At 39.7% G+C, this 26,440-nt stretch overlaps 1 protein-coding gene across 7 annotated transcripts in view; it reads left to right on the forward strand.

Moving 5' to 3' along the window:
* The window catches only part of GANC (glucosidase alpha, neutral C), a 98,024-nt gene that overhangs the window by 12,455 nt on the left and 59,129 nt on the right, over positions 1–26,440 (forward strand). For 6 of the 7 annotated variants that reach the window (XR_007727655.1, XM_050799412.1, XM_050799411.1 and 3 more), the window contains 3 exons: positions 2,286–2,413; positions 13,481–13,663; positions 18,289–18,334. Coding sequence is in view for 6 of the 7 variants with exons in the window: in XM_050799411.1 (XP_050655368.1) it covers positions 2,286–2,413; positions 13,481–13,663; positions 18,289–18,334 (357 nt within the window). In the remaining variant the exon portion in view is untranslated. Of the gene's footprint in view, positions 1–2,285; positions 2,414–9,423; positions 9,705–13,480; positions 13,664–18,288; positions 18,335–26,440 lie in introns of those variants that run through there. The other variant, XM_050799413.1, reaches the window with a different exon arrangement.

Consider the following 26,440-nt stretch of genomic DNA (forward strand, 5'->3'; position numbering starts at 1 on the left):
AAGGTCTAAGATAAGTAATGCCTGGACCAACAAAACCATGTTGATGATAATGAGATATAAGAATGAATCTGTTCATTGATTAAAAGGATGAGAAAAAAAGAAGGCCAGGCATGGGTGGCTCATATCTGTAATCCCAGCACTTTGGGAGGCTGAGGCAGGAGGATCACTTGAGGTCAGGAGTTTGAGCCAGCCTGGTCAACAGGGTGAAACCCTGTCTCTATTAAAAATACAAAAATTAGCCTGGTGTGGTGGCGTGCACCTGTAATTCCAGCTACTCAGGAGGCCGAGGCACAAGAATTGCTTAAACCCAGGCGGTGGAGGTTGCAGTGAGCCAAAATTGTGCCGCTGCACTCCAACCTGGGCGACAGAACAAGATCCATCTCAAAATAAATAAATAGATAAATTTAAAGAAAGAATGACTCTAAATATTGCTAAATTTCAGAGTGATTTTTGCTAAAATAAGTTTGCTAAATTAAAATTAAAATGAGGATGAATCTGATTTATACATGAAGTCATTATAGTGAAAACAGGGTTATTGCTCTCTTTTTTTCCCCCTGGGCTGCAGCCTCAAGAACAGAATTACAGATAAGTCTTTGGTTTAAACAAAAATTAGTTGTGTTTTTTTATAGAGAAAGCTATTTTACTAAAAATGGGACAATCTCGAGTGAATAACTAGATGTAAATTGTCAATCATATATAGGCAGACAACCTGATTATTGGTTGTCTAAGCCCCCTGCTTAGGATGTTCTTGCCCATTTTTGCCTACTCAAAGTCTTACTAATTCCTAAAGGCCCTGCTTAAATGTCTACTCCTCCAGAGAAACGTCCAGAACTTCTCACCCTACAGTCATCATTAATAACCCCCTTAATCTCTTGCCTTTCTGCTTTAAAACATCGCAGAATGCTCTGTGTTAGCTTTGCATCTCTTTTATCTGCTCCAAATTGCAGCCTCCTCAAAAGTTCAATCATTGCAATAATAGATGCCAAATAAATGTTAATTGAATGGAATTTGAGAGAGCAATGGAAATATATGTTTAAATAGTGAGACAATACATAATCTAACAATTTGAACTTTGTACTTGGACATATTTCCAAATGTGAAAATTCTGATAGTACACTGAAAGTAGCTTAAATATATAAAAGAACATTAAACATGCAAGCAGTAATGGATCACTATTGCATCATAACCCTGCCTTAGAATATCTAGAAAAGGATCCACAGCCATAGCACTGTTTACTCGGTCACTGTTCAGTATCATGTTACAGTTTAACTGCCCTGATTGCTTCCCTGGATTCGCAAGAGGCAAAGTTCCAGTAACATCACCTTTTTGGTGCCGGCTTGATAGTCTCCATATTTCTTATCTTTTACTTGTACCACATTGTATCCATTCTAAGCTGTGTCACACAACTTACCCAGTTTAGCTGTCGTTTAACAGACATAGTAACAGCACAGGCACCCATTTGTAACCAAAATTTGGCATGGTACTTCATGAAGAAATTGCAATTGACTAGTGCAGCATGGCCCACCAGTTGAAAACCATGGTCTTAAAATATTTTTCTGATCTAGGTGCCTCATTTTGTAACCTGAATCCAGTCATTTCTATTCTCCTAGAGCTTCTTCTTCTGTGTTTTATTTTTTAAGTTCTGTATTATCTTCAGGGTTCTACATTGTTTCTGTGTCCCATTGTAGGCAGAATTTTACCTACGTTCCCCAGCCTCTTATAAAAGTTCCCTGGGTCTATTCCCAGCTGTGAGCAAATCAATTCCAGTTTTAGAGCAGCAAGCCTCATTTCATCTACCACTAGAGAACTCCAATAATCATTTTATTTTCTACTCTTTTCTCTTCTGTAGCCTGCCACCCTTCATCTTTCATCCGGCTGGAATCTAGTTACTCTGCTTATAACACCCAAAGTCTTATTCTTAACATATCTGTAGTTTATCATAGATACAGTAGCCACATGTCCCAATCTTCCAAGGCAAGTTTCAGTTTATGCCTGTCTTTCCGTGTAATTATTAATAGAGACTCCTTTCACTCTAAAGATCCTGGTTTGGACAACTATGTGTTCACCAGCCACAGAACACATAGAAGATATTTCTTGCTGCTATACAGCTATATCCAAGCAAATACATACATGAACTGGGAGCTTTTCTTTTAAATTACCATTGTTCTCCAATTTGCTTGGCCTATTGTAATTTAAACAAATACTTTTCTAATTATTGTAATTTGTGCAAAATTGGCCATCACTTGGGTAACCTGTTGAAGGTAATCTCTTGAATCTGTTTCCAGGTTACTCTCCTGGCTGAAATTTATGGTATAGAAGGAAACATTTTCAGGCTTAAAATTAATGAAGAGACTCCTCTAAAACCCAGGTTTGAAGTTCCTGATGTCCTCACAAGCAAGCCAAGCACTGTAAGGTAAGCCAAGGAGTGAGGTATCTTAGAGATGCGCCTGATATATTCTTTTATCATATCTTGAGTAGTAAATTTTGTTATGTGCACCTCTTATTTTGACTGTTCAAAACTACAGTCATTTACAGAGTTATAGGTTGGTGCAAATGTAATTGTGGTTTTTGCCATTACTTTTAATGTATTCAGTTATTTGGGGATAAGTCTATCCATTTTCCTTATCCATTCTGTTTTTTCTTCATCCACCATTTGATTTGTCAGGACTTATTTAACGGGGAGAAGCAGAACTTTCATCCCTGCTCTCCTTCTCACAAAGAAAGTGGTTTTATTAGCCAGACTATGGGAGCAAGTAGAAGGAAAGCTACTTAATTTACTCACTCAGATTAGCAGCAGGGCTCCAGAGATCTAATACACTAGCCAAACTCCCATGCTTACAGTAATTTGTACAGTTGGACATACTCACTTTTAATTAAGGTTATTCTCAGAAGTCTAACATGTAATTTTACTTAGAGTCAAGGTAAATTAATAATCAGTGTCTAGGTGAAAAACAATCTTTGGGGACTAAAGCATTTTCAAGTACCTGCAAAACCTTCATCTGTTCTCATAACACTTTCCAGTGATATTTCAACTTCGTTTTGCTGGTTGGTTTCCATTATATTTTCATATTATTTTACCAAAGGAATATAAGATTATGCCAGATGCTTTCATTTTTACTATATCATCACTGTAGTTTTATGTAAATTATTTTTTCCATGAAAACCTTATAAAAGATCAATACAGGGGGGTCACCAAGATGGCTGAATAGGAACAGCTCCAGGCTACAGCTCCCAGCATGAGTGACACAGAAGACGGGTGATTTCTGCATTTCCAACTGAAGTACCGGGTTCATCTCACTGGGGCATGTCGGACAGTGGGTGCAGGACAGTGAGTGCAGCCCACTGAGCGAGAGCCGAAGCAGGGCGAGGCATCACCTCACCCAGGAAGCGCAAGAGCTAAGGAAATTCCCTTTCTTAGCCAAGGGAAACCATGACACACAGCACCTGGAAAATCAGGTCACTCCCACCCTAATACTGCGCTTTTCCAAGGGTCTTAGCAAACAGCACACCAGGAGATTATATCCCGCGCCTGGCTCGGAGGGTCCCACACACACAGGGCCTCCCTCATTGCTAGCACAGCAGTCTGAGATCTAACGGTAAGGCGGCAGCGAGGCTGTGGGAGGGGCGCCCGCCATTGCTGAGGCTTGAGTAGGTAAACAAAGTGTCTGGGAAGCTCAAACTGGGTGGAGCCCACCACAGCTCAAGGAGGCCTGCCTGCCTCTGTAGACTCCACCTCTGGGGACAGGGCATAGCCAAACAAAAGGCAGCAGAAACCTCTGCAGATTTAAATGTCCTTGTCTGACAGCTTTGAAGAGAGTAGTGGTTCTCCCAGCATGGAGTTTGAGATCTGAGAACGGATAGACTGCCTCCTCAAGTGGGTCCCAGACCCCTAAGTAGCCTAACTGGGAGGCAACCCCCAGCAGGGGCATACTGACACCTCACACAGCCAGGTGCCCATCTGAGACAAAGCTTCCAGAAGAATGATCAGGCAGCAACATTTGCTGTTCAGCAGTATTCACTCTTCTGCAGTTTCTGCTGCTGATACCCAGGCAAACAGGGTCTGGAGTGGACCTCCAGCAAAAGACCTGCAGCTGAGATTCCTGACTGTTAGAAGGAAAACTAACAAACAGAAAGGACATCCACACCAAAACCCCATCTGTACGTCACCATCATCAAAGACCAAAGGTAGATAAAACCACAAAGATGGGGAAAAAACAGAGCACAAAAGCTGAAAATTCTAAAAATCAGAGCGCCTCTCCCCCTCCAAAGGAACGCAGCTCCTCTCCAGCAACGGAACAAAGCTGGACAGAGAGTGACATTGATGAATTGAGAGAAGAAGGCTTCAGATGATCAAACTTCTCCCAGCTAAAGGAGGAAGTTCAAACCCATCGCAAAGAAGCTAAAAAACTTGAAAAAAGATTAGACAAATGGCAGACTAGAATAACCAATGTAGAAAAGTCCTTAAATGACCTGATAGAACTGAAAACCATGGCACGAGAACTATGTGACAAATGCACAAGCTTCAGTAACCGATTCAATCAACTGGAAGAAGGGGTATTAGTAGTTGAAGATCACATGAATGAAATGAAGCGAGAAGAGAAGTTTAGAGAGAAGAGAGTAAAAAGAAATAAACAAAGCCTCCAAGAAATATGGGACTATGTGAAAAGACCAAATCTACGTCTGATTGCTGTACCTGAAAGTGACAGGGAGAATGGAACCAAGTTGGAAAACACTCTGCAGAATATTATCCAGGAGAACTTCCCCAACCTAGCAAGGCAGGCCAACATTCTAATTCAGGAAATACAGAGAACACCACAAAGATAATCCTCAAGAAGAGCAACTCCAAGACACATAATTGTCAGATTCACCAAAGTTGAAATGAAGAAAAAAACGTTAAGGGCAGCCATAGAGAAAGGTCAGGTTACCCACAAAGGGAAGCCCATCAGACTAACAGTGAATCTCTTGGCAGAAACTCTAAAAGCCAGAAGAGAGTGGGGGCCAATATTCAACCTTCTTAGAGAAAAGAATTTTCAACCCAGAATTTCATATCCAGCCAAACTAAGTTTCATAAGTGAAGGAGAAATAAAATCCTTTACAGGCAAGCAAATGCTGAGAGATTTTGTCACCACCAGGCCTGCCCTACAAGAGCTCCTGAAGGAAGCACTAAACATGGAAAGGAACAACCGGTACCAGCCACTGCAAAGACATGCCAAAATGTAAAGACTATCCAGTTAGGAAGAAACTGCATCAACTAACTAGCAAAATAACCAGCTAACATCATAAAGACAGGATCAGATTCACACATAACAATATTAACCTTGAATGTAAATGGGCTAAATGCTCCAATTAAAAAACACAGACTGACAAATTGGATAAAGAGTCAAGACCCATCAGTGTGCTGTATTCAAGACACCCATCTCACGTGCAGAGACACACATAGGCTCAAAATAAAGGGAATGGAGGAAGATCTGCCAAGCAAATGGAAAACAAAAAAAGGCAGGGGTTGCAATCCTAGTCTCTGACAACACAGACTTTAAACCAACAAAGATCAAAAGAGACAAAGAAGGCCACTACATAATGGTAAAGGAATCAATTCAACAAGAAGAGCTAACTATCCTAAATATTTATGTACCCAATACAGGAGCACCCAGATTCATAAAGCAAGTCCTTAGAGACTTATAAAGGGACTTAGACTCCCACACAATAATAGTGGGAGACTTTAACACCCCACTGTCAACATTAGACAAATCAACAAGACAGAAAGTTAACAAGGATATCCAGAAATTGAACTCAGCTCTGCACCAAGCGGACCTAATAGACATCTACAGAACTCTCCACCCCAAATCAACAGAATATACATTCTTCTCAGCACCACATTGCACTTATTCCAAAATTGACCACAGAGTTGGAAGTAAAGCACTCCTCAGGGAATGTAAAAGAACAGAAATTGTAACAAACTGTCTCTCAGACCACCGTGCTATCAAACTAGAACTCAGGATTAAGAAACTCACTCAAAACCACTCAACTACATGGAAACTGAACAACCCTCTCCTGAATTACTACTGGGTACATAATGAAATGAAGTCAGAAATAAAGATGTTCTTTGAAACCAGTGAGAATAAAGATACAATGTATCAGAATCTCTGGGACACATTTAAAGCAGTATGTAGAGGGAAATTTACAGCACTAAACACCCACAAGAGAAAGCAGGAAAGATCTAAAATTGACTCCCTAACATCACAATTAAAAGAACTAGAGAAGCAAGAGCAAACACATTAAAAAGCTAGCAGAAGGCAAGAAGTAACTAAGATCAGAGCAGAACTAAAGGAGATAGAGACACAAAAAACCCTTCAAAAAATCAATGAATCCAGGATCTGGTTTTTTTTGAAGAGATCAACAAACTTGATAGACTGCTAGCAAGACTAATAAAGAAGAAAAGAGAGAAGAATCAAATAGACGCAATAAAAAATGATAAAGTGGATACCACCACCGACCCCACAGAAATACAAGCTACCATCAGAGAATACTATAAACACCTCTGTGCAAATAAACTAGAAAACCTAAAAGAAATTGATAAATTCCTGTACACGTACACTCTCCAAAGACTAAACCAGAAAGACGTTGAATCCCTGAATAGACCAATAACAGGCTCTGAAATTGAGGCAATAATTAATAGCCTACCAACTAAAAAAAGTCCAGGACCAGACAGATTCATAGCCGAACTCTACCAGAGGTACAAGGAGGAGCTGGTACCATTCCTTCTGAAAGTATTCCAATCAATAGAAAAAGAGGGAATCCTCCCTAACTCATTTTATGAGGCCAACATCATCTTGATACCAAAGCCTGGCAGAGACACAACCAAAAAAGAGAATTTTAGACCAATATCCCTGATGAACATCGATGCAAAACTCCTCAGTAAAATACTGGCAAACTGAATCCAGCAGCACATCAAAAAGCTTATCCACCATGATCAAGTGGGCTTCATCCCTGGGATGCAAGGCTGGTTCAACATACACAAATCAATAAATGTAATCCAGCATATAAACAGAACCAAAGACAAAAACCACTTGATTATCTCAATAGATGCAGAAAAGGCCTTTGACAAAATTCAATAGCCTTTATGCTAAAAACTCTCAATAAATTCTGTATTGATGGAACGTATTTCAAAATGATAAGAGCTGTTTATGACAAACTCACAGCCAATACCATACTGAATGGGCAAAAACTGGAAGCATTCACTTTGAAAACTGGCACAAGACAGGGATGCCCTCTCTCACCACTCCTATTCAACATAGTGTTGGAAGTGCTGGCCAGGGCAATCAGGCAGAAGAAAGAAAGAAAGGGTATTCAATTCAATTAGGAAAAGAGGAATTCAAATAGTCTCTGCAGATGACATGATTGTATATTTAGAAAACCCCATCGTCTCAGCCCAAAATCTCCCTTAAGTTGATAAGCAACTTCAGCAAAGTCTCAGGATACAAAATCAATGTGCAAAAATCACAAGCATTCCTACACACCAATAACAGACAAACAGCCAAATCATGAGGGAACTCGTATTCACAATTGCTTCAAATAGAATAAAATACCTAGGAATCCAACTTACAAGGAACGTGAAGGACCTCTTCAAGGAGAACTACAAACTGCTGCTCAATGAAATAAAAGAGGACACAAACAAATGGAAGGACATTCCATGCTCATGGATAGGAAGAATCAATATCGTGAAAATAGCCATACTGCCCAAGGTGATTTATAGATTCAATGCCATCCCCAGTAAGCTACCAATGACTTTCTTCACAGAATTGGAAAAAACTACTTTAAAGTTCATATGGAACCAAAAAAGAGCCAACATTGCCAAGACAATCCTGAGCCAAAAGAACAAAGCTGAAGGCATCACACTACCTGACTTCTAACTATACTATAAGGCTACAGTAAGCAAAACAGCATGGTACTGGTACCAAAACAGAGATATAGACCAATGGAACAGAACAGAGCCCTCAGAAATAATACCACATATCTATAACTATCTGATCTTAGACAAACCTGAGAAAAACAAGAAATGGGGAAAGGATTCCCTATTTAATAAATGGTGCTGGGAAAACTGGCTAGCCATATGTAGAAAGCTGAAATTGGATCCCTTCTTTACACCTTATACAAAAATTAATTAAAGATGGATTAGAGACTCAAATGTCAGACCTAAAACCATAAAAACCCTAGAAGAAAACCTAGGCAATACTGTTCAGGACATAGGCATGGGCAAGGACTTCATGTCTAAAACACCAAAAGCAATGTCAACAAAAGCCAAAATTGACAAATGGGATCTAATCAAACTAAAGAGCTTCTGCACAGCAAAAGAAACTACCATCAGAGTGAACAGGCAACCTACAGAACGGGAGAAAATTTTTGCAATCTACGCATCTGACAAAGGGCTAATATCCAGAACCTACAAAGAACTCAAACAAATTTACAAGAAAAAAACAACCCCATCAAAAAGTGGGTGAAGGATATGAAGACACTTCTCAAAAGAAGACATTTATGCAGCCAACAGGCACATGAAAAAGTGCTCATCGTCACTCGCCATCAGAAAAATGCAAAACCACAGTGAGGTACTGCCTCACACCAGTTATAATGGTGATCATTAAAAAGTTGGGAAACAACAGGTGCTGGGAGGATGTGGAGAAATAGGAACACTTTTACACCGTTGGTCAGACTGTAATCTAGTTCAACCATTGTGGAAGACAGTGTGGCAATTCCTCAAGGATCTTGAACTAGAAATACCATTTGACCCAGCCATCCCATTACTGGGTATATACCCAAAGGATTATAAATCATGCTGCTATAAAGACACATGCACACATATGTTTATTGTGGCACTATTCACAATAGCAAAGACTTGGAACCAACCCAAATGTCCATCAGTGACAGATTGGATTAAGAAAATGTGGCACATATACACTATGGGATACTATGCAGTCATAAAAAAGGATGAGTTCATGTCTTTTGTAGGGAAATGGATGCAGCTGGATACCATCATTCTCAGTAAACTGTCACAAGAACAGAAAATCAAACACTGCATGTTCTCACTCATAGGTGGGAATTGAACAATTAGAACACTTGGACACAGGAAGGGGAACATCACACACCAGGGCCTGTTGTGGGGTGGGGGGAGGGGGGAGGGATAGCATTAGGAGAAATACCTTATGTAAATGACAAGTTAATGGGTACAGCACACCAATGTGGCACAGGTATACATATGTAAGAAACCTGCACGTTGTGCACATGTACCCTAGAACTTAAAGTATAATAAAAGTCAATACATTATAATGAGAAATTAATTCATTTATGATAGAATCATCAAAAGTTTAAAATACATCTATTCACTGAGCCACACTATGTGCCAATAACTTAGTAAACATAATTTTTTAAAATTTTATTCTTTGATAGAGACAGAGTCTTGCTGTGTTTCCCCAGCTGGTTTCAAACTCCTGGCCTCAAATGATTCTCCCTCCTCTTCCTCCGATAGTGTTGGGGTTATCGGCATGAGCCACAATGCCTGCCCTGAATAAGAACTTAAAAGAGACTGTTTCTGAAGTCTTTTGCAGTTTGGCAATTGAATCAATGCATACATAAAACCTGGCCACAATATGTTATTTTCTGTTATCCTGAAGAATATACAGCCTTCACAATTTTTACACTTGTGTTCATAAGTAAGTTAATGTGTAATTTTCTCTTTCCATGCTGGCTTTGCCATGATTTAGGGTCCAGGTGATAATTCATTTGGTATGGTAAATATGGTATTAGTTCTGCTTCTGTTCTGACTTCTTTCTGGAGGGCCTTTGGCTACTGTAGTAACTGGAAAGCTAAAAACTACATTTCTTCATTTCCCAGACTCCCTTTTTCTATAGGTTCTGATGTAATTCAGTTTCCACCAGTCAGATGCACTTAAAAAACCTGGATTTCAGAACTGAGTTCCTCTTTTTGCTTATATGGATTTTGTACCTGTAGAGTGACTCTTAAGGCCATTAGTTAAGGCCATGATTTACTCATCTCTGAATTATAGCTAAGATGGCATGATCCCAGAGCCCAGCAGTTATCATAGTGACTTCTGATAACTCAAGTTCCTGATTCTAGCTAAGATAGAAGGTCAATTGGCCACACAGTTACACAGTATTGTTCTAGGGGTCATTCCTGGACATGCAGCCTGGAACCTATTACCTCAACCCTTCCCATGATGTCATAAGCAACAGATTATCCATATGAAGTCATTTATTTTCTGCTTAAAATAACCAGAGTTGTTTTTGTTTTCTACAATAGAGCCTTGGTTGATATAGTAGTTGCTGTTAGAAATGAATATAAGCAATAGCCCCTCAAGGATGGGAATATGAGATTGACTGCCTGACCTAGCTGGATTTGGAGGCAGTGAGGACGTATTTACCAATAGAGGATGGGATACTATTGTTACAGGCTGAATTGTGTTCCCCTAAAATTTCAGGTGTTGAGCCCTAACCTCTAGTACTCAGAATGTGACTGTATTTTGAGATAGGGCCTTTAAAGCACTAAATAAGTTAAAACGGGGTGATTAGGGTAGGCCCTAATCCGTTAAACCTGGTGCCCTTGTGAGACGTGGAGATTAGGACACAGACGTAGGCACAGAGGGACAACCACGTGAAGATACAGTGAGAGGCAGCCATCTGCAAGCCCAGGAAATAGGCCTCACAAGAAACCCAACTTTCGGACACCTTGATCTTGGACTTCTAGCCTCCAGAATTAAGAGAAAATAAATTTCTGTTGTTCAAGCTACCCAGTTTGTCATATTTTCTTATGGTAGCCCTGCCAAACTAATACAACTAATAATAGACCACAAAATTCTGTGGCAACGTTACTTAAATGACTACTGGTGGTCAACTAAAATAAAGTGGCCCATTGAAAGCAGACCAAGAGGTAGGGCCATACTGCATCATGATTATCATGCAGAATTCAGAGCTCTAAGGTGGCTTGGCTGCTTCAACTTCACTGAAGAGTTTAAAGAAAGAAAACTGTAGTCTCAGGGCTTTAAATTCTTAGCTCAAGGTATTGTCAGAAGATTGATAATTTTCTGTGACAATCCTAAAAGTCCTCTTATCTGCTGTAGCTGCAGGTACATGTAGCTGAAAATCAGAGGCAGAGTTTGATATTGCAGGCTCTGAATTAGGCCATAAGTTGAATTCATAGCCTCATCAGACCTGTGAATTTCAGGCATTAACTGGAAAAACCTAGAAGTCTTCAAAATTGAATAGCAGGCTGAGTGCAGCAGCTCACACCTATAATCCCAATACTTTGGGAGGCCAAGGCAGGAGGATTGCTTGAGGTCAAGGGTTGTAAACCAGACTGGACAACAAAGTGAGACTGCGTCTCTACAAAAAATTTAAAAATTAACCAGGCATGGTAGCACACACCTGTAGTCCTAGCTACTCAGGAGGCTGTGGTGGAAGGATCACTTGAGCCCCGTGGTTCAAGGCCGCAGTGAACTATGATCACACCACTGCACTCCAGCCTGGCTGATGGAGCAAGACCCTGTCTCTAAAAAAAAATCAAGTTTTTAAAAATTGAATAACAATATTTGGGAAGAGTTGGATAATTCTAAATAGTCAAACCTCAAAATTTCACTAGCCCTCCCATTTCAGCAGAAACAACCCCTCCTATGAAGGCAGGTGAAACTGATCCTGCCTTGCTTGGATACCCTGTATTGACCTCACCTAAAATATACATGCACAGGGATTCCAGTGCTCCTTGTGCCCAACCCCTACCACCCTTCACTGCCTCCAGACCCACCATCAAAGTCAGATCCCGACATGCCCAGAGAGCCAATTACAGACAAACCCAGGGGGAGAAGGCTTGCATGCCTGAAAAATTGTAAGACTACATAATGGCAAAAAAAAAACAACAACAACTGGGAAATATGCATGGAAATGGTTTCCAAGGAATTCCTAGACCAGAAGGAACTTAATTGTAGATCAGGCTAAATTTATTGACACAGGAACACGTACCAGAGAATGTAGATTTGATATATGCTAGCTTGGGCAGTGAGAATGGCTCTGATTGATGGCTTAGTTGGTTAATTATCATCTGAACTCAGCTATGGATTCTTTTGAGTGAAGCTGAGATATCAGGAATTCCTTGGCATGGTATAGAGGAAATGATCCATAAACTTAGACAGATAAAGATGTTGGAGTGGATTTGTTTCATGCAACCAGCTCATCTAGCCCCTCTGGATTCTGTTCCCCACGAGATCCAGAACATACCCCCTTCACTGAGAAACTGATGAGGGAGTACTTGGAAAGCACTGTAGTGAACATCTTCCTTTTGTGGGCTGGAGATGATGGTGGGAAATGATGCCGTTAAAATGGTCTCCCTGATTTCAGTGGAGATAATGAGACTCCAGGTAGCAGAGGCAGAGTAGAAACATTTAGTTGTCAGAGACAAGGTGAATATAATTCCATTATGTGTGGTAGGGCCCATGTAGTACTCAAAATGGTTTAATGCTTGGGGCAGTAAGCAATTTATGGCGGGGTACATTAGACTGACAAATATGAACCACAGTCCTACTTAATGGAATAATCAAAAGAACTCTGTCTAGGTTCATTGAACAGTGAGAGACAGCCTCTCAGCCTTCTCCAGAGTTAATTTCCAGATCCGAAGCATCTTGCTTGAAGAGGAGACATAGAATCCATGGAGAAGGACTGAAAAGACGTAATAAGAACCTAAACTGTCTCTTTTTACCTTCCTTAAAGAGTCCTGTGAACATTTACTAGGCACACTGTGCACTGGAGAAAGGGAATTATCTAGCTTTGAGGGATTTTAAGTGCTGTGTTTGAGCTTACATAATTCTTGTGGATCTAAAACATCCTAACAGTGTACCTGTGAAATTGGAGGCTGGTGGGAATCAGGCAATAAATAGGTAAATAAAAATTTGACCCAGTTCCATCTCACTGTGGACCCTATCTGTGTTATTTCCTCGGTTTCTGAGTATGTGATTGGAATGAGAAAGAAAAACAATATTTAGATTTTGCACACCAAAATCTAGAAAGTTACTAGGCATTCCAGACCAAGGTAATGATGATGACGATGATGATAGCTAACATTTATTGTTTTTTTTTTTAATGTGTCTGGCACTGTGTCAAGAGCTTTACACATGTGATCTCATTTAATTCTCTGCAGAAATTTTGTTGTTCCTTTTGTTATTTTCACTTTACAGATAAGGAAACCAAAACCTAGAAAGGTTGGATAACTTTGTTATCCAAAGTTATAAAGTATATGTAGAGTTATGCTCAATTTAAGTTCTTTGGCACCAAAACCAATGCTCTCGTTAACGTTTCTCTATTGCCTTATCTATGGCTATGTCACATGAATAGTGATTTACTAATTAATTACTTGGCAGTACAAATCACATAAGGCCATGTAAACCTATAGCGGCTTGTTTTTCTCTTCCTGCTTTGTTTTCTAGGCTGATTTCATGCTCAGGGGACACAGGGAATCTGATATTGGCAGATGGAAAAGGAGGCATGAAGTGCCATATCACAGCAAACCCATTCAAGGTAGACTTGGTGTCTGAAGAAGAGGTTGTGATTAGCATAAATTCCCTGGGCCAATTATACTTTGAGCATTTACAGATTCTTCACAAACAAAGGTATTCTTATGCATTACTTGACACATAAAGACCTTAACATAACCTGATTAATGAATATCAGTTGCCTAAACAGATAACATATCACCATAGAAAATTGGTTTGCCTTATTTACTCTAGTATTGTTTTTGAGAAATTTTATCTTTTCACCTGTGAAGGTGAATACAGGCTTTATGACAAAAATAATTCCCAAACTTTTGTAAATGTTACACTCTTAACATGTCCTGTGTGTGACTGATGGCATTCTCTACCCTACACACCCTTCTATAAAAGCACCCTGTTGACCCGACAAATGTTAATGTGAACTAGCATACCTTGGTAATTTCACTTCACTACCTTACAATAACACAGATTACCCTAGACTTGAATAGTTGTCCAGGAATTTTCTGGGACCATCTGCTTGATCAAAGCTGTTTGTGTGGGTGCTCACATGAATTAGGAGGTGGTGGTAACGAAAAGATTCTTCTTCCATTCTTACCAATACTGTTTTAAAATCTTAGAGTCTATAGTTCTTTCTATTTTTATCACAATAATAAACATATTATATGGTCTGCAGAAAACATTCAACATTCCTTATTCCAACATAGTGATTTTTCTGAGTTTCAACTCATTTGTATTTTAAAATTTTGATATTAAAAATATCATCTTCTCATCTCAGAACTAATACTTGTTCATCATAGGCAAATTAGAAAATATTGAAAAGAAGAAAATTTAAAATCCCTATAATCTCTCTACCTACTCTGTTAGTGTCTTATGACTATCCAAGTACTTGTTTAACTGAAAAATACTAATAATAGCATAACAAATATCTGTGTACCCACTACCCATGTTCTTTATATTTAAAGCCTTTTTTCTAGCCAGGTGCAGTGGCTCACGCCTGTAATCATAATACTTTGGGAGGCCGAGTTGGGCAAATCAGTTGAGCCCAAGAATTTGAGGTCAGCCTGGGCAACATGGTGAAACCCTGTCCTACAAAAACTACAAAAAAATTAGCTGAGTGTAATAGCATGCGCCTGTAGTCCCAACTACTTGGGAGGCTGAGGTGGGAGGATCACTTGAGCCCAGGAGGTCAAGACTGCAGTGAGCTGTGATTGTGCCACTGCACTCCAGCCTGGGCAACAAAGCGAGATTCTGTCTCAAAACAAACAAACAAACCAAAAAAACCGCTTTTTTTTCTTTTGTAAACCCCCATGATTTTGTTCTGTTTTCTTTTAAACGTTGTTCCTTTCCTATCTAAGTTGATCCTTTTACTTACTTATGTAGAAGAGGCACATGGTACAAAGGAGTGTATATTAATACACATTTCTATATAATAGTAGTAAAGAATCTCCTTCCCCCTTTGTCCTCTAGCGACCCACTTTCCATCCTTGAAAGTAATGTGTTCTGGCCAGGCACGGTGGCTCATGCCTGCAATCCCAGCACTTTAGGAGGCCAATGCAGGCGGATCACCTGAGGTCAGGAGTTCGAGACCAGCCTGGCCAATATGGTGAAACACTATCTCTAACTAAAAATACAAAAATTTAGCCAGGTGTAGTAGCGCGTGCCTGTAGCACCAGCTACTCAAGAGGCCGAGGCAGGAGAATCACTTGAACCCGGGAGGCGGAGGTTGCAGTAAGCTGAGAACACGCCATTGCACTCCAGCCTGGGCAACAGAGCAAGACTTTGTCTCAAAGAAAAAGAAAAAAAAGAAAGTAATGTGTTTCCAGTTTTTTTGTGTATCCTTTCAGAAACAATTTATGTATATACATTTTATATATATTCTTTGACTTTTCCTTTCCTGACACAAATGGCGCCACCTTTACACATTATTCTACACCTTGCTTTTTTTCTATTAACAATGTGATAATTCTTAATTTCTTTAAAGCAGCTACATAATTTCTGTTTTATGGCTGTACTGTGATTCACTGAGTAAATTCTCTATTGAAGAATTTAAAGTTGTTTCTAATCTTGTTTTACAACTAGTTTACTAATAACCTTGAATATGTGTCATTGTGCAGATATACAAGTGTATTTATAGTATAGAGTCATAAAAAGATAGTTGTTGATCAGATGGTTTGTGCATTTGTAGTTTTTTCTTTTTGTTGAGATGGAGTCTCGCTCTGTCGCCCAGGCTGGAGTGCAGCGGCATGATCTCGGCTCACTGCAAGCTCCGCCTCCTGGGTTCATTCCATTCTCCTGCCTTAGCCTGCCAAGTAGCTGGGACTACAGGTGCCCGCCACCATGCCCGGCTAATTTTCTTTTTGTATTTTTAGTAGAGAGGGGGTTTCACTGTGTTAGGATGATCTCGATCTCCTGACCTCGTGATCCACCTGCCTCAGTCTCCCAAAGTGCTGTGATTAAAGGCGTGAGCCACCGTGCCCGGCCTATAGTTCTCATAGGTATGGCCAAATTGCCTTCCATAGAGGTTGTACTGGTAGTTATAGTTCCATGATTTACGTTTATATTTATAATTATATTTGTGTTAGAAAAATCAGATGATCTAACTGGAAAAAATTTTAAGTTAGATTTTAACCTCGTAACATTAACAAAAATAAATTGCAGATGAATTAAAATTAAACATAACAAGACAAAAATAGAAGAAAATATAGAACAATATTTTTGTAATTGTGATAGTGTGACATAAACTAAAGAGCCATAGGAAAAGATTGATGCATTTGGTTACTTACACATTTTAAGCTTTGATTCTACTCAGAAAGCAACACAAGAAAAAAAAATAAGCTTTATTATAGACACACACACACACAGCATGAACAAAATTAAAAGTCAAGGACTTCCAGTTTCCCATCTGGCATGTAAGGAGGTTAGAAGTCACTACTCCATCCTAACAATGGCTAAAAAGCTCAACAAATCAGTTTTTGCCTTATATAGTTTGATGTTCTGTTAGACTCATACACACATTAAGGATTGTTATGTTGGGCTGGGCACAATGGCTTATGGCTGTAATCCCAGCACTTTGGGAGGCTGAGGCAGGCAGATCTTCTGAGGTCAGGAGTTCAAGACCAGCCTGGCCAACATGCTGAAACTCTGTCTCTACTAAAAATATGAAAAATTAGCCAGGTGTGGTGGCAGGTACCTGTAATTCCAGCTAATTAGGAGGTTGAGGCAGAAGAATCGCTTGAACCCGGGAGGTGGAGGTTGCAGTGAGCCGAGATCACGCTATTGCACTCCAGGCTGGGCGACAAGAGTGAAATTCCGTCTCAAAAAAAAAAAAGATTGTTATGGCTGCTTGGAGTATTAATCCCTTTATCATTATGTAATATCCTTCTTTATCCCCCCAAATTTTCCTTGCTTTGAAATCTGTCTGAAATTAATACATCTACTCTTACTCTCTTTTGATTGGTGTTAGCATAGTATATCTTACCTTCAGAGGTAACCAGTTTACTAAATTTTGTGTTAATCACTTCCTTGGGTTTGGTTTGGTTTTAAGACGGAGTTTCACTGTTGTTGCTCAGGCTGGAGTGCAGTGATGCGATCTTGGCTCACTGCAACCTCCGCTTCCCAGGTTCAAGCGATTCTTCTGCCTCAGCCTCCCAAGTAGCTGGGATTACAGGCTCCCACTACCATATTCCAGCTAATTTTTGTATTTTTAGTAGAGACAAGGTTTCACCAGGGGTTCAAGGCTCGTCTTGAACTCCTGACCTCAGGTAATCTACCCACATCGGCCTCCCAAAGTGCCCAGATTATAGGTATGAGCTGCTGCACCCGGCCTCCTTGGGGGTTTTTAATTGCATTCCCACATATGTATGAATTTCCAAACAACATATTATTTGGATTTGCCTTTTCTAAAAAATCTTTTATGTAATAAAAGTATGCTGTATAGATCCTTTTGTAATATATTTTTCACTCAAATTTTTTTTCTTTTTCCATTTCTTTTTTTTTTGGAAGACAGGGTCTCACTATGTTGCCCATTAAATGTATAAAAGTTAGCCTACATCATTCATGCTCATAGAAATACAAACTGAAATACATTTATTTTTTTCTACAATTTTAGATTTGGCAAAAACTGAAAGATTGATAAAATCCAACATTGTTAAGAATGTGGGGAAATGAGCGCTCAAATACAACTCTAGGTGGAAGACTAAATTGTCGCAGTCATTCCAAAAGACTGTACGTTATGGTGCTGTGTTCTGGGAGTAAGGAGAGTCACACTGAGTGAAGGGAGCTATGTTCTACCTTGCTTACTGAGGTTTTGTTGAAATATTATGAGCATGTTTAACATTTATAATAAAAAATGATAAAAGCATTTTTTAAAGAGTTAACAAAATTAAAATACTTCTACATTAAGAAATGAAGTTATTAGATGAATGTTTATCATTACTGTCCAATTTTATAAACTCATTTAAAAATTTTTTTTTATTGTTTAAAGATGAGAGCTCACTATGTTACCCAGGCTGACATCGAACTCCTGGGTTTAAATGACACTCTAGCCTCAGCCTCCCAAGTAGCTGGGATTACAGGCAGGCACCACTGCACCTGGCTTCGTTTTTATTTTTATAATGATGTTATATTTAATACGTTAAAGATATAACTTATGGGGTCTTAAAAGTTGGAAATGAAAATCTTTATCATTGAACAAAATTCTATCAGTCTTGCCATTGAGTGAAACAACTTTATTTATGTTAAAACAGAGCTGCTAAAGAAAATGAGGAGGAGGCATCAGTGGACACCTCTCAGGTAATCTAGATTGATCTATTTATTGTTATCTTTTTCACCATCATCATAATGATAGGGCATATAAGGAATTCTCTTTCTTCCTTCTATGGAAGGGTGCTTGTTAAATGATCTACTGCATATAAATAGGACCACCTGTTTATTTGGCTCACCTTGTCATCTCATTCATTCATTCACTCATTCATTCATAAAAACAGATGCTTCCTGAGTGCCTGCCTTTTGCCAGGCATTATTGCTAGGCAAGGAGAATCAGCCTTGAATAAAACAAATCCCAAACCTGTTCTCATGGAAATTAGAATCTACTGGGAAAGATAGACATTAAGTAAGTAATTACAAGCATGAGGAGTGTTACAAAATTGTGCTACAGAAGAATACAAGAGATCTGGCCAAGATGAGGGTCAAGAAAGACCTTCTGAGGGAAATAATGTTAAAGCTGAAACTGATGTGTTAGTATACACAAATCAAAAAGTGGGGAAAAGAACATTCCAGGTAGAGGGAACTGCATATTCAAAGATCTGGAGGTAGGACGGAGCATATTCCATTTGAAGAAATGGAATATGTATGCAATATATATTTATTTTAGCTGGAGAAAGGAAAGCAAAGGGGAGGGTGGTATGTAACGAGGCTAGAGAGATAGGCAGGGCAGTGCTGTGGACAGATTTGTAATAATTCTTTTATCTAACAATTATTTGTTAAGTACCTCCTATATCCCAGTCTCTTTTCATGGAATTGGTGAGACATCATTGAAAAATATAAGTCTCCCATTTATCATGGAGCTTACCTTCTTCCAAGCCATATTAACCTTTCTGAGTTTGTCATAAGAGCAAAGGAAAACTTTGGAACAGTTCTAAGTAGCAGAGATGCATGGTCTTATTTCTATTTTAAAAAGATTATTTTGCTGAATTGTGAAGAATGGACACTCCAGAAATCATCTCTCTCTTCATTCCCAGTCAGATGTATCTTCAAAAGAGCACTTTTCACGATATTGATTCTTCCTATCCATGAGGATGGAATGTTTTATCATTTGTGTCCTCACTTGTTTCCTTGAGCAGTGGTTTGTAGTTCTCCTTGAAGAGGCCCTTCACATCCCTTGTTAGCTGTATTCCTAGGTATTTTATTCCCTTTGTAGCAATTGTGAATGGGAGTTCATTCAGGATTTGACTCTCTGATTGTCTAGTGTGAATGTAAAGGCATGCTTGTGATTTTTGCACATTGATTTTGTATCCTCAGACTTCGCTGAAGTTGCTTATCAGTTTAAGGATTTTTGGGGGCTGAGATGATGGTATTTTCTAAATATAAAATCATGTCGTCTACAAGCAGACAATTTGACTTCCTCTCTTCCTATTTGAATACTCTTTATTTCTTCCTCTTGCCTGATTGCCTTGGCCAGAACTTCCAATTACTACGTTGAATAGGAGTGGTGAGAGAGGGCATCCTTGTCCTGTGCCGGTTTTCAAAGGGAATGCTTCCAGCTTTTGCCCATTCAATATGATATTGGCTGTGGGTTTGTCATAAGTAACTCTTATTATTTTGAGATATATTCCATCAATATGTAGTTCATTGAGAGTTTTTAACATGAAGGATGTTGAATTTTATCAAAGGCCTTTTCTGCATCTGTTGAGATAATCATGTGATTTTTGTCTTTGGTTCTGTTTATGTGATGGATTATGTTTATTGATTTGCGTATGTTGAACCAGCCTTGCTCCAGAGATGAAGCTGAGTTGATCACGTTGGATAAATTTTTTGATGTGCTGCTGGATTCGGTTTGCCAGTATTTTATTGAGGATTTTCACTTTGATTTTTATCAGGGATATTGGCCTGAAGTTTTCTTACTGCCCAAAATAATTTATAGAGTCAATGCTATTCCTATCAAACTACCATTGACATTCTTCACAGAATTAGAAACAACTATCTTAAATTTCGCATGGAATCAAAGAAGATCCCATATAGCCAAGACAATCCTAAGCAAAAAGAACAAATCTGGAGCCATCACATTACCTGACTTCAGACTATACTACAAGGCTACAGTAAGCAAAACAGCATGGTACTGGTACCAGAACAGACATATAGACCAGTGGAACAGAACAGAGACCTCAGAAATAACCAAATAACACCACACATGTACAACCATTTGATCTTCGAGACACCTGACAAAAACAAGCAATGGGGAAAGGATCTCCTATTGAATAAATGGTGCTGGGAAAACTGACTAGCCATATGCGGAAAACTGAAACTGGATCCCTTCCATACACCTTATACAAAAATTAACTCAAGATGAATTAAATACTTAAATGTAAAACCCAAAACCATAAAAACCCTAGAAGAAAACCTAGACAATACCATTCAGGACATGGGCATGGGCAAAGACTTCATGTCTAAAACACCAAAAGCAAATGCAATAAAAACCAAAATTGACAAATGGGATCTAATTAAACTAAAGAGCTTCTGCACAGCAAAAGAAATGATCATCAGAGTAAACAGGCAACTTACAGAATGGGAGAAAATTTTTGCAATCTACCCATCTGAAAAAGTGCTAATATCCAGAATTTACAAGGAACCTAAGCAAATTTACAAGAGAAAACAACCCTATCAAAACATAGGCAAAGGATATGAACAGACACTTCTCAAAAGAAGACATTTACATGGCCAACAAACATATGAAAAAAAGCTCATCATCACTGATCATCAGAGAAATGCAAATCAAAACCACAATGAGATACCATCTCACACCAGTCAGAATGATGATTATTAAAAAGTCAAAAAACAATAGATGCTGGCAAGGCTCTGGAGAAATAGGAACGCTTTTACACTCTTGGTGGAAATGTAAATTAGTTCATTGTAGAAGACAGTATAGTGATTCCTCAAGGATCTAGAACCAGAAATACCATTTGACCCAGCAGTCCCATTACTGGGTATATACCCAAAGGAATATAAATCATTCTACTATAAAGACACATGCACATGTATGTTTATTGCAGCACTGTTTACAATAGCAAAGACATGGAACCAACCCAAGTGCCCATCAATGATAAACTGGATAAAGAAAATGTGGGACTGGGTGTGTGGCTCATGCCTGTAATCCCAGCACTTTGGGAGGCCGAGGCAAGCGGATCACCTGAGGTTGGGAGTTCGAGACCAGCCTGATCAACATGGAGAAACCCTGTCTGTACTAAAAATATAAAATTAGCTGGGCATGGTAGTGCACACCTGTAATCCCAGCCACTAGGGAGGCTGAAGCAGGAGAATCACATGAACCTGGGAGGTGGAGGTTGCGGCGAGCCAAGATTGCGCCATTGCACTCCAGCCTGGGCAACAAGAGCGAAACTCCATCTCAAAAAAAAAAAAAAGAAAATGTGGTACGCTGGCAAGATGGCCGCACAGCTCCGGTCTGCAGCTCCCAGCAAGATCAACGCAGAAGGCAGGTGATCTCTGAATATCCAACTGAAGTGTCTGACTCATCCCATTGGGACTGGTTAGAGAGTGGGTGCAGCCCACGGAGGCTGAGCCGAAGCAGGGTGGGGCATTGCCTCACCCGGGAAGCACAAGGGATCGGGAACCTCCCTCCCCTAGCCAAGAGAAACCACGAGAGACTGTGCTGTGAGAAATGGTGCATTCTGGCCCAGATACTACACTTCTCCCATTGTCTTGGTAACCCACAGACCAGGAGATTCCCTCAGGTGCCTACACCACCAGGGCCCTGGTTTTCAAGCACAAAACTGTGTGGCTGTTTGGGCAGACACCAAGCTAGCTGCATGGTTTTTTTTAAATACCCCAGTAGCGCCTGGAACACCAGCGAGACAGAACTGTTCACTCCCCTGGAAAGGGGACTGAAGTCAGGGAGCCAAGTGGTCTAGCTCAGCAGATCCCAATGCCACGGAACCCAGCAAGTTAAGATCCACTAACTTGAAATTCTCACTGCCAGCACAGCAGTCTGAAGTTGACTTGGGACACTCAAGCTTGGTGGGACGAGTGGCGTCCGCCATTACTGAGGCTTGAGTAGGCAGTTTTCCCCTCACAGTCTAAACAGAGCCACCTGGAAGTTTGAACTGGGTGGAGCCCACTGCAGCTTGGCAAAGCTGCTGTAGCCAGACTGCCTTTCTAGATTCCTCCTGCCTGGGCAGGGCATCTCTGAAAGAAAGGCAGCAGCCCCAGTCAGGGGCTTATAGATAAAACTCCCATCTCTCTGGGACAGAGCATCTGGGGGGAAGGGGCAACTGTGGGTACAGCTTCAGCAGACTTAAACATTTCTGCCTGCCAGCTCTGAAGAGATCAGTGGGTCTCCCAGCACAGCGCTCAACCTCTACTAAGGGACAGACTGCCTCCTCAAGTGGGTCCCTGACCCTCATGCCTCCTGACTGGGAGATACCTCCCAACAAGGGTCAACAGACACCTCATACAGGAGAGCTCCGGCTGGCATCTTCCAGATGCCTCTCTGGGATGAGGCTTCTAGAGGAAGGAACAGGCAGCAATCTTTGCTGTTCTGCAGCCTCTGCTGGTGATACCCAGTCAAACAGGGTCTGGTATGGACCTCCAGCAAACTCCAGCAGACCTGCAGCAGAGGGGCCTGACTGTTAGAAGGAAAACTAACAAACAGAAAGGAATAGTATCAACATCAACAAAAAGGACGTCCACACAAAAACCCTATCCAAAGGTCACCAACATCAAAGACCAAAGTAGATAAATCCATGAAGGTGAGGAAAAACCAGCCCAAAAGGCTGAAAATTCCAAAAACCAGAATACCTATTCTCCTTCAAAGGATCACAACTCACCAGTGAGGGAACAAAATTGGATGGCGAATGAGTTTAATGAATTGACAGAAGTAGGCTTCAGAAGGTGGGTAATAACAAACTCCTCCAAGCTAAAGGAGCATGTTCTAACCCAATGCAAGGAAGCTAAGAACCTTGAAAAAGGGTTAGAGGAATTGCTAACTAGAATAACCAGTTTAGAGAAGAGTGTAAATGACCTGATGGAGGTGAAAAACACAGCATGAGAACCTCATGAGGCATACACAAGTATCAATAGCCAAATTGATCAAGTGGAAGAAAGAATATCAGAGATTGAAGATCAACTTAATGGAATAACGAGTGAAGACAAGATTAGAGGGAAAAAAAATGAAAAGGAACGAACAAAGCCTCCAAGATATATGGGACTATGTGAAAAGGCCAAACCTACCTATGATTGGTATACCTGAAAGTGACAGGGAAAATGGAACCAAGTTGGAAAACACTCTTCAGGATATTATCCAGGAGAACTTCCCCAACATGGCAAGACAGACCAACATTCAAATTCAAGAAATACAGAGAACACCACAAAGATACTACTTGAGAAGAACAACCCTAAGACACATAATCGTCAGACCAAGGTTGAAATGAAGGAAAAAAATGTTAAGGGCAGCCATAGAGAAAGGTCAGGTTACCCACAAAGGGAAGCCCATCAGACTAACACCAGATCTCTCTGCAGAAGCCCTACAAGCCAGAAGAGAGTGGGGGCCAATATTCAACATTCTTAAAGAAAATAATTTTAATCCAGAATTCATATCCAGCCAAACTAAGCTTCATAAGCAAAGGAGAAAGAAAATCCTTTACAGACAAGCAAATACTGAGAGATTTTGTTACCACCAGGCCTGCCTTACAAGAGCTTCTGAAGGAAGCACTGAATATGGAAAGGAAAAACCAGTACTAGCCACTGCAAAAACATACCAAATTGTAAAGACTATCAACACAATGAAGAAACTGCATCAACTAATGGGCAAAATAACCAGCTAGTATCATAATGACAGGATCAAATTCACACATAACAATATTAACTGTAAATGTAGACAGGCTAAATCCCCCAATTAAAAGACACAGATGGGCAAATTGGATAAAGAGTTAAGACTCCATTGGTGTGCTGTATTCAGGAGACCCATCTCACGTGCAGAGACACACATAGGCTCAAAACAAAGAGAGGAAGGAATATTTACCAAGCAAATGGAAAGCAAAAAATAAATAAATAAGAAAGCAGAGGTTGCAATCTTAGTCTCTGATAAAACAGACTTTAAACCAACGAAGATTGAAAGAAACAAAAAAGAGCATTACATAATGGTGAAGGGATCAATGCAACAAGAAGAGCTAACTATCCTAAATATATATGCACCCAATACAGGAGTACCCAGATTCATAAAGCAAGTTCTTAGAGACCTACAAAGAGACTTAGACTCCCACAAAATAGTAGGGGGAGACTATAACACCCCATTGTCAATATTAGACAGATTAACAAGACAGAAAATTAACAAGGATACTCAGGACTTGAACCCAATGCTGCAGCAAGTGGACCTAATAAACATCTACAGAACTCTCCACCCCAAATCAGTAGAATGTACATTCTTCTCAGCACCACATCGCACTTACTCTAAAATTGACTACATAATTGGAAGTAAAATACTCCTCAGCAAATGGAAAATAATGGAAATCATAACAAACAATCTCTTAGAGCGCAGTGCAATCAAATTAGAACTCAGGATTAAGAAACTCACTCAAAACTGCACAACTACATGGAAGCTGAACAACCTGCTCCTGAATGACTACTGGGTAAATGACAAAATGAAGGCAGAAATAAGTAAGTTCTTTGAAACCAATGAGAACAAAAGCACAATGTACCAGAATCTCTGGGACACAGCCAAAGCAGTGTTTGGAGGGAAATTTATAGCACTAAATGCCCATGGGAGAAAGCAGGAAAGATCTAAAAATCAACACCCTAACATCACAATTAAAATAACTGGAGAAGCAAGAGTATACAAATTCAAAAGCTACCAGAAGACAAGAAATAACTAAGATCAGAGCAGAACTGAAGGAGATAGAGACATGAAAAACCCTTCAAAAAATCAATGAATCCAGAAGCTGGTTTTTTGAAAAGATTAACAGAATAGATAGACTGCTAGCCAGAATAATAAAGAATAAAAGTGAGAAGAATCAAATAGACATAATAAAAAATGATAAAAGGGATATCACCACTGATCCCACAGAAATACAAAATACCATCAGAGAATACTATAAACATATCTATGCAAATAAACTAGAAAAACTAGAAGAAATGAATAAATTCCTGGACACATACACCCTCCCAAGACTAAACCAGGAAGAAGTTGAATCCCTGAATAGAACAATAACAAGTTCTCAAATTGAGGCAGTAATTAATAGTCTACCAACCAAAAAAAGCACAAGACCAGACGGATTCACAGCTGAATTCTACCAGAGATACAAAGAGGAGCTGATACCATTCCTTCTGAAACTATTCCAAACAATAGAAAAAGAGAGACTCCTCCCTGACTCATTGTATGAGGCCAGCATCATCCTCATACCCATACCTGGCAGACACACAACAAAACAAGAAAATTTGAGGCCAATATCCCTAATGAATGTTGATGAGAAAATCCTCAATAAAATACCAGCAAGCCAAATCCAGCAGCACGTCAAAAAGCTTATCCATCACGATCAAGTCGGCTTCATCCCTGGGATGCAAAGCTGATTCAACCTATACAAATCAATAAACGTAATCCATCACATAAGCAGAACCAATGACAAAAACCACATGATTATCTTAATAGATCCAGAAAAGGCCTTCAATAAAATTCAACACCCCTTCATGCTAAAAACTCTTAATAAACTAGGTATTGACGGAATGTATCTCAAAATAATAAGAGCTATTTATGACAGACCCACAGCCAATATCATACTGAGTGGGCAAAAGCTGGAAACATTCCCTTTGGAAGCATTCCCTTGGCACAAGACAAGGATACCCTTTCTCACCACTCCTATTTAACATAGTAATTGAAAGTTCTGGCCAGGGCAGTCAGGTAAGAGAAAGAAATAGAAAGTATTCAAATAGGAAGAGAGGAAGTCAAATTGTCTCGGTTTGCAGATGGCATGATTATATATTTAGAAAACCACATCATCTCAGCCCAAAATCTCCTTAAGCTGATAAGCAACTTCAGCAAAGTCTCAAGATACAAAATCAATGTGCAAAAATCACAAGCATTCCTATACACCAGTAATAGAGAGTCAAATCATAAGCAAACTCCCATTCACAGTTGCTACAAAGATAATAAAACACCTAGGAATACAACTTACA

The sequence above is a fragment of the Macaca thibetana genome, chromosome 7 (assembly GCF_024542745.1).
Source record: "Macaca thibetana thibetana isolate TM-01 chromosome 7, ASM2454274v1, whole genome shotgun sequence".
NCBI classification, from domain to species: Eukaryota; Metazoa; Chordata; class Mammalia; order Primates; family Cercopithecidae; genus Macaca; species Macaca thibetana.